Here is a 16,513-nt window from a genome sequence, read left to right as displayed (position 1 = left end):
CGAAAATGTTAAATATTTCACTTACACTTTTATAATGAATGTTACACATTGAGGGAATGTACAATTTATACTAGCACACAAATGCATGTTCATAGATATTATATTTAAATATATTTATGTATAAATATAGTAGCATATCAATGAAATAGGTACGTATAAAATATACTATGTTTTAATACAAATAAGAAAGTTAATATTCTGAATTTTAATTAACAACAAAAGTAATTACTAATACACGTGGAATCTAGTATAACAATAGTTTATTTAAATAAGAAAATAATTAGACAGCAAAAAAAGAATATGTTCAGAAATACAATATAGTCATTTATTGTCTTATATTGGACGGAAATTAAACACTATTTTAACTAGTTAAAATTAAGTTTAAATAAAAAGAAAACATAACATTTTAAACAAATTTGTACAGGCCAGCTGCAAAATTATACAAATACTATTTATGAAGAAAGAATATAAAAAAATAATATTTACATTATATACATACATGTATCACACATACTAACATACATAAAGTGTAAATATGTGCACATAAATACATATCAAAAGAATACTATTTTTGTTATAATCTGGACGTAATACTCATCATGGTTTTGCTTGACATATTGAGCAATTTTTATAAGTATAAATATATTTTAGTACTCTTTCATTATATTTTGTAATACAAAGTACCTTAATTTATTTTAATAATATTTTAAATATATATTAACTATCTAATTAACGCAGATTAAAATTTAAGTTAACGTAGGATCTGGACTTGCAGACTTTTCAGCATCCAATGGTAGTTCTTTATCTGGTTGTAAAGTTGAAGTTGGAGCGTTGGATCCAGCGTGTAAAACGGCATACAATGGTTCTTTTTGTTGATTGGTAAAAGTTGTGTCGGGATGCATTGTGTAGTGAGATTCCTGTTGCAAGCTTAGCGCTGATTCAATTGGAGGTCTGGCTGGACTAGGAGGCTCTTCGTCGAGCTGCATGGACGTTTCAGCTGCCGAAGGAATTGTTGTTAGAAATCTAACAGTCAGACGTCCAGGAGATCCAGGCGGTTCGCCAAACTCGTCTCTAATGGCATGTTGTCTTGTAAGACGAGGCTTAGCTCTAGATCTAGATGGTTCACTCGATGCACTAGATCTAGATAATCTCCACGTACTAGTGCTGGCAGTAGTAGCTGAACCTGAAGAATCGTTTCTAGAGCTCGATAAATTCGAGTCTTGGGAAGTTTTTCTGCTCACTAACCAAGAAGTGGTTCGTCTTTTAGGATCTAAGAGACGCAAAGGTATGCCACAGTGATGATTGTGTCTCCACGAATCAGATCTGGAAGAACTGAAATTCTCACTCGACGACACTGAGCTTGCTCTTTTGTGTTGTTTTTGTTGTATTTCCGCAATTTGATAAGCGTACTGGTCTGAACGAGTTCGGTGTCGCTGACCAGATGTATTGTGGAAGCAAGAGAATATGTTTTGAACTCTGTTGTAAAACGTGTTTTTGGTCAAATGACTTCCTCTTGACCCTCGGCCGTTTGCGTTTGGTAATCCGCCACTTTCACTGAGAAGCTTGGCGCTACAGCTACACGGAGCCGGATGGTGTTGTTGGTGGTCTCTTGAAGACCTGTCCACCAAACTGTTGGTATTCGCCGGCGTTTGACGATTACTAAAATTGGAACTATGTCGACACCTTCCAATGCCGCGGGTCACTCTAGATTCTTCTATGGCCTTACATATAAGTACACAATCTTTCTTGAATTGCTTAGTTAGTATTGCGTACAAGAACGGGTTACAACACGAGTTTAAAGGAAGTATAAATACAGTGAACACTTTGGCTTGCTCTAAAGAGATTAATTGCAGTCCAAAAGCCGCCGTTAGCGAGAAAAATGCTATCGGCGACCAACACAAAAAGTCCGTGAACACTAAAAGCGCCATTCTCTTGGCTATCCTAGAATCGTTGGAGTTCCAAGCTTGAGAACCTCTTATGGCACAATACATTTTCAAGTAGCATCCCATCAGGATGAGGAACGCCACGCCGTTAATGAACATCAAGAAAACGACGTAAGCTAAACTTGCGGGACCATTCGTGGTTTCAAACGGTAGGCATATTGCGAACTTTCTGTAATCGGAAATGCCCAGTAGAGGCAAAGTTGCCATGGAGAGTGAAAAAGTCCATCCGATAAGCATTATGTATCCGGCGTGCTTCAAAGAAAGACGCTTGTTTAAGTGCATCGCGTGCGTTATGGCGTAGTTCCTTTCCAGGGTGATTACGGCTAAGGTGAACACTGAAAGTTCTGAGCTTAAAACTCCTAAAAATCCGGCTAGTTGGCAACCGGCAGACATTTGCCATGGTATAGCGTACATTCTGAACTCTCCTAGAGTGGATGCATCCACGACTGCTAGAAATCCTGAAACAGATAAAAATAGAATATAATTAATATTACTTACTAATTATTTTTATATCGTGTTTTTTATATACCCAAATAAACGCCCATGAAAAAATCGGCCGCTGCCAAATTACACACCAAGAACCTTGGCACATCCATTTTACTGCGACTGAAGATCAGGACAAAAACCACGGTACCGTTTCCTAACATGGCTAGCAAAAACACAACCCAGACGCCACATCTCAAGGTCCACCAATCGAATAAATCTTGACACGGTAGGAATGGACCTAGAAAATAAAGATGGCAAATTTATTTTTGTATGCTGGAAATAATTTAATGGTTGACTATATTTTTATTGTTGTTAGTTGCTTTATGTTTAAAAATTCTAATTTAAGATCGCATATTTTTTATTCCGCTTAGTAAAAACATATGTATATAACTTATTTATTTGTGACAAAATAAGGTTTCATTACAAATATTAAATTTAACAATTACACCTTATTAGCATAGCAATTTTTTAATCTATTTTTTTATAAATTACACTTAAAAATTAAAATTAAACATTTAGAATATTAGTCAATATACATTTATATATATTTAAAGCTTAGTTCAAGGCAAAAATAGTATATTTATGATTTTAAAATTTAGTTACAAAAATTACTAAGAAAAAATATTTTATTAGTTAATTTTTATTATTCTGCTTATTTGATTAATATTTTTATGTATTATGATTCATATTTTACATGTGTTATATGTTATATTAAATTTTGTTTGTTATAATTACGTAAGAAAATAGTTTTCATAATCAAGATGTCTTCGCCTTATATTATATATAGCGGTAATAATATATGAATAATCTTAATTAGTCGCTCTTAAATTGAATATCAAACATTTTTTACAAATACTTAAAAAAATCTAAGTTGTAACTGACTTGCAACAGTATTTTTTACAGGAATATATTTTGTTTTAGGTAACTTTATGTATGATTCTGACATCAATTATTAACGAATTAAACTACTAAATTACTAATTTAAACTTTCGTCACATGTGAAAATAACATTTTTTTTAATTATTGAAAAAAACTAATTAAACGGTTAAAATTCGAAGTATCATTAATTATTTCATTATATAACATAGTTATGCCATCTTATATCATATTTGTGATAATAAGTGATATTTGTATACAATTAAATAAAATTCCTATTATTTTGAAAAGTAATGAAACATAATCATGCAATAAATAATATATTTTATTTTTATACTCAAAACATACTTATGCATTTGCAGATTTTTTCCTTTCTCATATAAAGCGATTCCACTCGAAAAATCAAGGCGTTGTAATTAAGTTAAAAATTCACAAAGGAATTTAGCATTTGTGAAAAGATCCCATATGAGAGATTTTTTATTAGACACTTTTTTAAGAATTCCCAAGTCTTATAGAATAAAATTCCAAAGTAATATAATATATTAAAAAATCGTATTTACCTGGAAGTGGAACGCATATGATCTTCTTTGAGAATTCGTTGATGATTGGCTTTGAATCTTCCTCCACGTATTCTTCGATATATGAGGGAAAATTTTCCGGATAGCTGAAATTCGATCCCAAAGTCTCGAATATATTTCTAATCGGCTGCCCCAGTTTGTCGGTGACGTTATCTGTAATTAAAAAATTGCATTATTTGCATGCCAGATTTACTTAGCTCGATTAGATTTTGCGATATTTTTAGTTCACGTTTGACACGAAAGTGGTTTAAAATTCAAGCGATTCTATAAATGGAGCTTCGGCGAGTTCGAAGGGTGTATTTAAAATACAATCGGTAGTAGGGGGCTGGTCAGTTACTACAGTTTGAGGGGATGATATCGCATGCTGAGTGCAATACTAATGTACTGACTCTTAATGGAAAGGGTATATTCTGGTGAGCACGCGAAGGCTGTCGGGGTAACAGCCGGCAGGTAATTGCTCGGTCTATTTACAGGAAGTTCGGGCTACACAGTTTCCTGAATTAAACAACTTTTGCTGCTACTTGCGATAAACGTCGTGGTTAAACAACATATAAAATTACTCTATAACAATGGTATTTTTACATTTGATATGGGAGGAATATTTTTAAATGCTGGTAGATGGAAGCCAATATTTTTTTAGCCCGTTTTAGCTAGGGTTTGTTTGGCGTGGCAGAATTCATTAGGTGTTAGTTGCAGGAAAACATTATACATGTAGTGTGTGTTTAAAATGGTGGCGTCAATTTCTAATCACGTCTAGAGAAAGGTTTGTTCACAGGTTCGATTTTTCTGTGCAAAAAGAGAAATTGCTACTGATTAGTCCGTTAATTTGTATGAAGCAGTAGAGCAACACTATTAAGATTTCCCTAAAATTCAACAACATGTTTGTAGTCCTCAAAAGTCGGAAAGAAGGTTGAAAGGACTTACAAAATTAGTTAAAAAGATGGGTGATTTCTGTTTCAAAAATAATCTTTGCATTATAAAGCAGTAAAAATTGCGCGCGTCAAAAGGTCAAAGGGATGATATCACAGACAATTTTAAGAATTTTTAAACATCATGGAAATTATGGAGATATGAAGACACAAGTCGTAATAAATTCCTTAAAGGTTAACGATAAAGTGTTCTATGAACTCAAAAGGTTTTTTTACCAGAGTTTAAAAATAAAAAAAACTAATGGCTGACTCAACATTTTTATTTAAACTGAACTAATAAATCATATGTTTTGAATAGTAAAGGCATTCGAAATTAAACTTAGGTTATAACCTAAGACATTTTTGAAACAATGTCTGATCAAAGCAAATTAAACAGTGAAACATATGCTGCATTATTTGCTATCTTGTTACAGGACTTAGCTACAGAAAAATAGATTTCATGATAACAGAAACCAGCAACTATTTTATTCTCATTTTGCATAAAAACTTTATCCATGAAGTTGAAAATAGAATCAATAAAATTTGAATCAGATATTAAACTAAAAGTAGTGTATTTTTAAAGTTGTATCTCCGATAAAAAATCATCCTTACTCTAAACATAACATCTCTTTATAAGAAGAAAAAAACCATTTAGGCGAGCACTGATTTTGTGTATAAAGCACAGAAAAAATTAATTAGAAGATCATGAAAATACATTACGACTACTTCTATCAAACCAGATATAGAAATAAAACAGTGTTAATATTTATTGATTAATGATAAACATTTTTTTATTATATTCATTAGTAAGATAGGTTACATTTTAGTCATAATTAATTATTAAATTATATTTGCAGCCCTTGACAACTTTTTGCTAAGCAATGCGGCCTAGAAAATATAAAAAGTTGGACAACCATGGTTAAAGGCAATAAAGTGAAGTATTTATATTATTAAGAACTGAGTGGCATAAGGCCATCTGTTATCACTGATGGACATGGTAAAAATAATTAGAAATAAATCGTTTTGATAGACGTTCAGATTTTAGTTTTTAGATACATTTTGCAATATAGTGTTGTTTTATAAATACAGTAGTCTATTTGATGTATATTTGGACTAAAAGTTATATTTTTGATCAATTGAAATAGTTAATCTGATATGCGTTATTTACTTCTTTATTGGTATATATTATGTATTATATCATTGGTAAAAAATTGAACTTTTTGTGCCAATTTACACAAAGTGGACGTCCGTATTACTTTTACTGATTGCGGTATCGGATACTTGAACGAGAAATAGATTAGGCGTAGACTAATTTGGCGTTGAAATAATAAAAGTTTTGTTTGACTTTGTTTCTTTACTTTTCATATATCCCTCGTATGTACGTGATATGTACGTGATTATCCTATAGCATTCGTATGCGAGAAGTCAGAATATTTCCAATATCAATTTAATCCATATTTTTAGCCGAAAGCTATCATGTTCTCGTGACTACATAAATAATGATACACATTCTAATCTAAGCTTATCTAAAACGAAATACTGACGGGTTTATTATTACAGATAAGTTAAAGCATTTAAAATATCAAATTATGTTCAATAATTAAATACACGCAATATTAAGTTATCCTAAATAATTAACACGAAAACATAACTTACGAAATACTGGCCAGATGTCGGTATAGTTCCCACTCCAGAGACTCACGTCGAAATTCTTGCCCGGGAATAGGACCGTTTCGTGTAGCGGCATTATAGTTGGAGTGACTTCTTCATCAGTTTCAGTCATGAAAGCGCAACAATGGTACGCGTACGACAGCACCAGCGTCTGTTTTAATTAGATTTTATTAAGTCAAACAACCGACTCAATAGTCTGTGACGAAGTTAATTAATTAAAGCTCACTTGTATCCGCGGGAAAGTTTCCGGCTGATGAAACTCCCTCAAGTTGGGGTTGTTGAAGGTCTTCAGATGTAAGAGGCGTTGAAGCCCGCTGGCAGGCAAGTAAGGAAAAGCGTTGTTGGCTAAATTTCTAAAAAAAATATTAGTAAAATTGTAACAATTATTAAAACAGTTAATAAAAAAAGTCATCATTTTGTAATTAATTTAATAGTGGTGAATTGCGTTTTATCGCGTGAACAGCGACGATTTTTGAGAGCCATTGATACGTCATGAAGTTACGTTGATAATTTATTCATGAATTCCAAACATGCTATGCACGCAATTTTGATGTATGGATTTTTTTCATCACATGGTTATTCAAATGTACGTGTATATTGATTTCACAAAAAACTTTTTAAAATCCCTTTTAATATATATTTACTTACAGTGAATGAAATTGAAGGTATTTCATGATTTTTAATAAATTATAATGTGTTATATAGAATCTAAATTATTTTTAGCATATTTTAACTTATTTATATATAATATTATAACTCTTCTGTTTCTACATACATAACACGCGTTAGCTCAATGCATAAAATAAGATGAACCCAATAATTAACAACTACTAAGTAAGTAGTGAGACAGTGTCATTTTGACTATTAAATACAGCTTACAATCAATATGTGTCGTTATGTAACTTAATCGATTGTGAAATTAGAATAATATAATTAAAACAAATCTGTCGGAATTATAATTAGCTTCGATCTCTCAGATACGATAAAAATTGAAAAACTATGATCCATATGACAATAAAACATATGACTTAATACGACTGCTATATCGTGCTGGTTATATATAACTTACGATTCAAGCATAATCGCTTAATAAACACTGAAGGAAAACTGTTTGTATATAAATCAATATCAAACATGTGTATTTCTAATGCTTTCTTTACTATACAAGGTTTGATAAATCAATTATAAATATTTCACATTTTTAGTTTAGTTCATATGTTTTTCATGTGATACCACTGCTTGTGATACGCATATCAATTGTCTGTCAAATTGAATGAGTAGTTTGTGTTTGACAGGCAAGTATTGACGACGCATTGTGCCTCCCTCGACAATTTCTTTATTTTGAGAATGACGGAACAAAGAATTTGCATTTAATTTTATGTTGAAAATAGAATAAAGTGCAGTGAACTGGTAAATATGTTAGATAAGGCTTTTGGCAAGAATCCTATGTCAAAACTAAGGGTTTATAAATGTTACAAATATTTCCAAGCGGGAATACGTCGATGAAGACATGGGCGCTCTAGCGCATCAATCACCGATGAAAAGATGAAAAAAATTAAGAACATTGTGCTTAGAAATCGCCGAATCATTATTAGGGGGGATTGCTGGGATTTTTGTGATTCGTAGATTTAATGAAAATAATTTTTGACTGATATTTTGAGCACGAAACAAGTTAAAACTTAAAAATCAATATTATCGTAAATAATTTTTTGAGCTATTTTTGAAAAACTAGGTAACGAGCTAGAATTACTCTATCGCATAGGTAAGGAATAATGGGTATATACTCATAAAATTAAAAAAGCTTAATTGTTTTTATATAAGTGCGCCGAAAAAGCACGTCAAGTTGCTTCAAAAGTAAAGTTTTTTTACTGATTTTTTATTATATCTGTCCTATACGAATTCTTACCACAAGATCTCATGAAAAATACTGCCAATATGCTATTCTAAAATTATGGGAAAATGATCTATGGATCTTACACCACGCAAACACAACGGATCGTAATACATTACTAATTTGTAAATTTAACCCAAAAACGACACAGTTGTGATGTCACAGTATTCACAATATATATCTTTAAGCGACTTTTCCCATTTCTGAAGATAAAGAAGACATTAAAAGAACAAATTTTTACGATCACATATAAGATAAAGACAAAATCGGTGAGTGAGCTGAAGACTATATTGTTATATATAGTACATTTCACGAATGTTTTGCACTGCTAGTGTATTACATATATCTGAAAAAACTGTCCTGAAGATGCCAATATTAATATGAATAATACATTTTCTGTGAAGGTTTTTCATTTTCATTTTCAATATATTTTAGAGGTCATTATATTGACTGTTTCGAACAAATCTCGAAAGTAAATATTTTTTACTACAATGTAGGAGAGATCTCGTGACTAAAAAATTGCGTTAATAATTGTAAATATTTCACGGATCACCTAATAGTACATCCGTCTTTGGACGAAAATCAATGAAATTAAAAAAATACTATTTGTTTGGAAAATATGCTAGCTAATAGACTAATTATGTTGGTTAGACAATACATTACATTTTGCGCATATTTATATTATTCTACCCCTTGGTTCACGACTGCCAGAGTGACCATCTGGACCGTTTCTTTGAAGCGTAAGCACGTTTAAATGAAATTAGCCCGCACCCTGATCTGCGATTTTCTAGAGCTATCTTGAACCAGGATTATAAAAGATGTGACACTTATGTCACAGAGAGTAAACGCGACAAAGATGCGGCGGAGACGCAGTGAAAGGCGCCAAGTGATTCAATAGACAAAAATACAACTCGACACTCCAGCGAAGACGCTGAGACTTGCAAAACTTGCCATTTCAATTTCACCGCCTTATAGCGGAATCTACATTTTTTAATATATGTGGTAATTTATATATGTTTCTAAAAAAACTTACCAGGTTTATAGTGTTTATTATATTTTGGCTGAAAAATATAAAACATATGGTGTCACACCTTGTTTTTTTCAGGTTTTTTGGGCAAACCAGGTTTTTAAATCAGATAAACTTCACATTATCTTTGGAAGTTGTATAGATACATCGAATGCATTATTTTAAGCACAACCAGTCAGAGGCCAGAATATTGTCACGTGAACAGCGATAGCTTTTATGGAGCTTGGGAATTTTTTTTACGCCACTAGTTGTAATGCCAATTGATTTTTATTTTCAGATACGTACATAAGTTTAAAATTTAAATAATATTATAATTGGCAATCATATTTTTAAAATAAATATATTATAAATATTTAATGATTAATAACATTTTATTTTCATATTTCATACAAATAAAGGTAAATGTTATTATTTTATTATTATTAATAAGTTAGGTCTAGACTTGTAGCAAAATTAGTTATAATTTACTTCAGGCAATATTACATTTATATCACTAGTATTATTTTTTTATAGCAATAAGTAGCATTTTTGGTTTCATTATGTTTTATTGAAATATGCCACTATATAACAATAAGTGTATTATTGCAATCATTATTACCAGTTGTTATCACTGTTTTGTTTTAGACTCAATATAAGTATATTATTTTTATTTTTAATATATCGAAATTCATTAAAAATACTTACAATTCTTCGATTTTGGAAATTGGTAAAAATGCGTCTGGATGTATTGAAGTAATCTGATTGTCATCCAAGTCACTAAAATGAACATATAAAAAAGAAAGCACATTTGATAAGAGTAAAGGCTTACACGTATACGATCGGACACGCACTCTAGGTTTTTGAACGAACACTCAAACATAGTTTCTCAAACTTGATAATACTAATACATTATTTTTTTACTAAAAATATAAATTAGATCAATCGATAGTTTTTACTATACTACCAGTTATTATTAGTTAAACAACTGATTGTTTTTTTAGGGAGCGATTCTCGTACGATATAAATAAAAATTAAATTAGTTAAAAATCAATAAAGACGATAAAATAATTCTAACAACGAACTGTCAAACTAGGCACGTCTGATTTATTTGGAATTCATTCAAGTCCAATTTATTACAAATCCGGGCCGCTTCGAAATTACTGCGAAATATCTTCGCGATATAAATCAGTACGAAGTAGAGAAAAACCGCACGCGAGATTCGTCCGGCTCCAAATGATAGATGATCCTAATAAACAAACAGCATCCGTCGACAGGATGATGAAGTGCTTAACATGAATGGTTTACCTAATCGGATATCCTGTGATGTGGACGTCAGATGTAATACGCGTCAGAAGAAAAGTTCGAGCCGATCGTTAAAGTGACTTTATTATTAATTGAATAACATATAAAATAACTTACAGCATTTGCAATCTAGAAAGCCCATGAAAAGCGTCTCTAGGTATGATATCGATTAAATTGTGAGGTAGCATCAGATCTAAGAGTCCGCTTAGAGATTTAAACGGTTTTCCTTCAAGAGATGTTATGAGGTTCGATGTGAGGTCTCTGTAATATAAAAATTTATTATATATCATAAAAATCACTATTAAATAAATATATATATATAATAATTACTCACAATACTTTTAACTGTTTGCAATATGTTAGCTCCGGTATTTTTGTCAAGCGATTTGATTTCATGTCCCTGAAAAATAATAAAATGTTTTAATACATTTCATATATATTATATTAAATTAATAGTTGCATATTAACATATTAGATTATATTAATTATTCTCGCGAGCTAATTGTTTATCGTATCATTACAGCGTACAGTAAACCGCCAATTACCATTTACGTGATACATCGATGATGAAGAGCATTATTATTACGACGCTTACGGATTATACACATAATTCAGATGGTACGGTGAGATTTAAAGGGTTGCTTTTTGGACGATGTATTTAATAATCCATCAGCGTGATAATGGAGGAAGGGATTTCTTCCGCCCTCCGGTAGATATTATAATATTCCGGAATATTGCCCTCTCTTTATAAATATGTAACGGGACTTTAGCTCTAATTTAAATTTGATTAATGTTAAGCTAGATAAAAAGTATTATTACATAAATTATACTGCATCGAAACGTCGCCGGCAAAAGGTCGTGAATCAAAATGCGAAAATTTATGCGGCCGTTGCGTTGTAACGTTCCGTTAACGGGGACGTTACCCCTCATTTTGGAAAACGTGAGGTAGCCTGATAAAGAGTGACAGCGATTCGATCTGCTAGATTTTATGAGTGTCATAAGTCAAATTCACGTCGGTAACCGCCTGATTGATTGCGTAATAAAATTTCTAATACATACAAATTTGCCTTGAATTAAAATATCTTATGGGAAATCAGAAGCTTTCAAAATAGTATTTAAATTAAGGTAGGTATAAAAAATATAAAATATATTACCATAGAAATAAGCTAATGCCATAATGTGAATATTATATAATTATATTTGTCATAAATTATTAATTTGACTGCGAGAATTTTTATCGTGTATGGGAGATCTAAATTCAAGATTATAATTTCATTCGATCATCTATTTTCTGAATTTTATGATATATAGCAAAACAATAACTGTGAAACAGTGCTTTAAAAATATCTAAATTAAATTGCGATTTTCATAAGTGTAAACTCCATAAATGTTATCTTTACTGGAAGAATACCAAACTTTGCAAACACACATAGTAAACTCTTCTATATTTATCAATTTCTTGTTGTTAGTTAGAGATATAATATTTTATAGTATATGTAACAAAATAGTGGGATCTAAATGGCATTATTAAGTTATTAAGATGTAGCCATTACACCTGTAAATTTTTTTAGAAAAATCAATAGCATTAAAAACGATATTTTAATTGGGAATCGACAGATTTAAAAAATACTAAAGGAGTTTTAAGAATAATATTAAAATATTTCTATCAACTTCTTATGTCTCAGTTTAACATCCCTTCGTTAATTTTGATTATTTTTTAAATTATATTATATTATATAAATCCGTATATGAGAATAGGTAATATATCATAAGATATAAAAAGCGTACATTATGTAGATAAGCAATACTTACAAAGTTTTGAGATTGGGGCACGTTTTGCATAAAGTGTGCGGCACTGCTGCTAAAGCGGCTCTATCCAATTTTAGCATTTCCAAAGCGCTTGTGCCGTTCAAGCTTGGAAATATGGTTAAGTCTCGAGCGTTTGATAGTATCCTAATAAAAAAATAAAAGTATCAATAAAATGTATTGGATTTGTTGTTCGACACAACTGTAAACACGTCACATTTCAGTTACAGTAGCAACATGAAGGGAAGCAAAATACATATTTACGTTACATTTAAATATTTTCTCAATAACATTTATAACTCAGATGTATGAAATTAAAATGTTTTCAAAGTCGTAAATTGAAAGTATATAAGAGACTGTGATTAAGTAGTAAAGTTTTAAACAAGAATTGTGTAATAATAATCTGACGTTATATTTAAAGTAATTATGAAAATAAACTAAAGTTATCAAATAAATTCAGATTAGTAATTATATTTAATTTTATATTTAATTATGTAAAAATAAAGTGCATTGCAATTTGGAATGCATATGATAATTACATAGTTTAATAATTAAAGCAGTTTGCTAGGAATATTTACAGGGAGAATTCATACATGCATAATGCAGACATATAAATATACGTTGGCCGTATAGCGTAGGGCCGTAATGTGCTTTCGTTCCATAAAAACATAATGACCGCCATAGAAAGACGTATACTTACAATTTCTTCAATTTAGGTAGAAAGCTGAATGCATGTGGATCCACCCCGACCAATGGATTGCCTTTAAGTTCCAATAACTTAATGCCTGGTGATTTTTGCAGGACACCGGAACCAATGTATTTTATTCTGTTTCCTGACACCAATCTAAGAGAAAAACAGACGTATTATAGTAAATCAATGTGTCTATATAATTTGCAGTAAACAATGTCTCAATGGATGAATAAAAGTTATATTATAGCTTTTTGTTATTATGGAGTTTCACAATTCGATAAACATATTATTTTATATTACAATAAGTGAAATCGATATCGCTGATTTTGCCGCTAAACTTGATATTGCTATATTATTAATATAAATATTGTTAATATATTCATATTTATTTAGATGTTCCTAGCGGATTTTTCAGGAATTTTGAATTTTTTATCAACGCTTTTGTGCTATCGAAAGATGAAAAGCAATATGTGTTGTATATGAAACCAATATACTGATGATTCAAAGTGCAAATATGTTACAGAAGTAGGAGATTAAGATGTCAAATATGCATCTCTCGCATTTTATTCACGAGATGCGGATAAAATTAAGACTATGATTGACAGTGACAGTAATTTAATGACACGCGTGATTGATTAGGTAGTGGAACGAATTTATGTTCGAGCTTTGATACTTAACGGCAATAAAACTTTTTTTAGACAACTTATTACTAGATATAAAAAGTGGATTCAGTACAATGACATTAATGGACAAAGATAATAGTGACAGCGGGGTGAATCAATACAGACCATTAAAAAACTTTATAAATTTGGTGGAATTTGTTAGTTATAATTGCACTACGAGCTACTGTCACGAAATAAAACTATTAATTTCAATAAGTACTGCTCACAATTGATCAAACTTAAAGAAGCAATAAACAAAAAAGTTGATTAATAAAACAACACGTTTCTATCAAATTGTCGCAACTTGGGTGAAATGTTTTAGTACAGCCAATATACAGATAGTCAAAACCTTGCACCTCAGACTTTTAATTGTTGATTTGATACTTTCCTGTGACCCTTCTAAAGTTACGAATGCTTAAATAGTAAATATGCTTAATGAGTATATTAGCTTAATCAACTAAATAAATAATATATACAGTCGATCCCGCGACTAAGTTAAATATGAATATGAAAAATTAAACATATGAATATGAAAAATTAAATGTTAATACTAATAAAAAAATTTGAACTAACAAATAAAAGAATGTACATAATACATTTAAACTGTTATTTTTAGGTACGGCATTTCAGCTTTTTACAAGGGGAGAGAGGGGAGGGGGCAAAAGCAGGCAGGTCACTATCGTTTTTTTAAACATTTTCCTTTCATGGAGATTCGTAGTAATCCATTAAATGTCCTAAACAAATTTAAGGAAAGGGGGGCAAATAAAAATCCACGTTAAAAGCAATAAAATCGTGCCGTTGCATATTAGGACTTTTTATAATAATATTAGGACTTGCAATAAGTGAGAATTGAATGAAGCATACTAAACCAAATTTTGACCAATAACTTCTCGACATAGTGAGATTAGAAAATACAACAACCGGAAGAGATATTAAAAAAGGTGTCACAAATAGTATGCAAGTTCGTCATCTGCATTTAAAAAAAATAATTGACAATCCGACAGGTGGGTGGGCAAGAATGTCGGAGTTATTAATTTGATTTTTGATCACATGGCATGGACTTTTTGAAGCTTTTCATTTTTCATCGCTTTTTTCACTTCAAAAACTTATGCGCATAAGTATTGATGATGTCTCATGTAATGTTAGTGTTGTTATGACAATTAATTCAATTAAGAATCGTAAATTTTAAGAAGATATTTATATGAGCTGGAATCTGAATACAGTGATATACTTTTTCATGTTTATGTTCAATAGTTAAATTGTTTGAAATGCTTAAGAAAATACAGTTTTTTATTAAAGGATATTCCTACATTCTACGACAAATAATTGCTTTTAAATTTTTTTTAACAGTATCATAAATGAATTAAATTATCTAAATAAGAAGATCGAAACCAAAAATAAATTGGTTAAAAACTGTTATCAAGATATGAAAATATTCGTAGCGAAATTTAAGCTTTATGAAAGTCATCTGAGAGCAAATGAAGTTATTAAATGACTTCAAAAGAGACAACGAAGATTTTCTTAAATATGCAAACGAACTAATAAAATTACTCACAGTATTCGAAGACAGATTCGTTAGTCTACAAAATTATGAAGGTATATTTAACTTTTTTATATGTCCATTTAACATTGATGGGGAAGCAAAAAAGCCAACAAATATAATTAATTGAAGTATTAAATTAAAATACAAATGTGAAAATAAATATAAATTTCTAACTTTAACATTTGCTAAATTTAAGTACTTATATATGTGAATATATCTTCTAAAATTTAAAAATAATTAAATCAAATAATATAAACAGCTAACAGTACCAATAGATATAAAAACTTGAAAATAAAATCTAAAGGCAAGATTCACACCAAATTAATTTAATAATATATTGTTATGTTGTATATTCATAAGTCATTTTTTTATTGATTATTTGCACTAAATATATATCACTGGCTTAGAGTTTTGAATAGCTCTCTTAAAAGTATGAATTTACTAGATTTGCAGTCTTGATAAAAATCACAAACAAGGAATATCCACACAAGATTGCAATCTACAATAAAATGTCAGAAGACTTTTGAGCAAAAAGCACATACTATACAAAATTATTAAACTGATTTCTGAATTGAAAATAAAATATTTTAATAATGAATAAATCTTACAACCCAATATTTATCTACATTAATAATAAAGCTTTGAAATTATATTATATTGTATTATGTATAAAAACAAATATATAATACACCGTACAAAAAGAAAAGCTAGCATTAGCGTAATTATTGTACGAGAACATTAATTACTTAAAAAGTCTGAACGAAGTTTCTCTGCATTACGTTAAAGTAATTACCTGTACCGAAGCGTTAATTAGTTATAATGATATAAACAATATTTAATTTTAAGAAAAAACACCAAAATTGTATTTTTTTCAATGCACTGTAAAAAACTGATGTATTGCTTATCAAATAATATAAAATTTAAATTACACACTATAATAATTGAAATCGTATCAATGTAATCTAGATTATTAAAAAATCGAAATACTATAAAATTATGTGCGGAATATACTTTTTTACTATAATATATAATTCCGCATTGTCAAACATCACCAATTTATTTTACGATAGATTTCATATAACATTGTTAGTGTCGGTAATAAAATTAAACTGTATTCTCGCGTCGAATGCCTGCGCGAGTTAAATTTCGA

General features: G+C 30.2%; 1 protein-coding gene across 2 annotated transcripts in view; it reads right to left on the bottom strand.

The window, feature by feature from the left end:
• Window positions 1-613: 613 nt before the first annotated feature.
• Window positions 614-16,513, bottom strand: part of rk (G-protein coupled receptor rickets) — a 133,290-nt gene continuing 117,390 nt past the window's right edge. For both annotated transcript variants that reach the window (XM_088186143.1, XM_088186144.1), the window contains 10 exons: window positions 13,168-13,311; window positions 12,474-12,614; window positions 10,996-11,061; window positions 10,779-10,922; window positions 10,065-10,136; window positions 6,689-6,815; window positions 6,448-6,613; window positions 3,866-4,036; window positions 2,473-2,667; window positions 614-2,401 (listed from right to left, as the gene is read on the bottom strand). In XM_088186143.1, the coding sequence (XP_088042269.1) occupies window positions 747-2,401; window positions 2,473-2,667; window positions 3,866-4,036; window positions 6,448-6,613; window positions 6,689-6,815; window positions 10,065-10,136; window positions 10,779-10,922; window positions 10,996-11,061; window positions 12,474-12,614; window positions 13,168-13,311 (2,881 nt within the window). In that variant the 3' untranslated portion in view covers window positions 614-746. The remainder of the gene's footprint in view (window positions 2,402-2,472; window positions 2,668-3,865; window positions 4,037-6,447; window positions 6,614-6,688; window positions 6,816-10,064; window positions 10,137-10,778; window positions 10,923-10,995; window positions 11,062-12,473; window positions 12,615-13,167; window positions 13,312-16,513) is intronic.

Source organism: Plectrocnemia conspersa, unplaced genomic scaffold (genome assembly GCF_051122295.1).
Source record: "Plectrocnemia conspersa isolate PC_06_02 unplaced genomic scaffold, ASM5112229v1 ptg000005l, whole genome shotgun sequence".
Lineage (NCBI taxonomy): Eukaryota > Metazoa > Arthropoda > Insecta > Trichoptera > Polycentropodidae > Plectrocnemia > Plectrocnemia conspersa.
The sequence above is the reverse complement of the archived record's forward strand: the minus strand, read 5'-3'. Positions and strand labels throughout refer to the sequence as shown.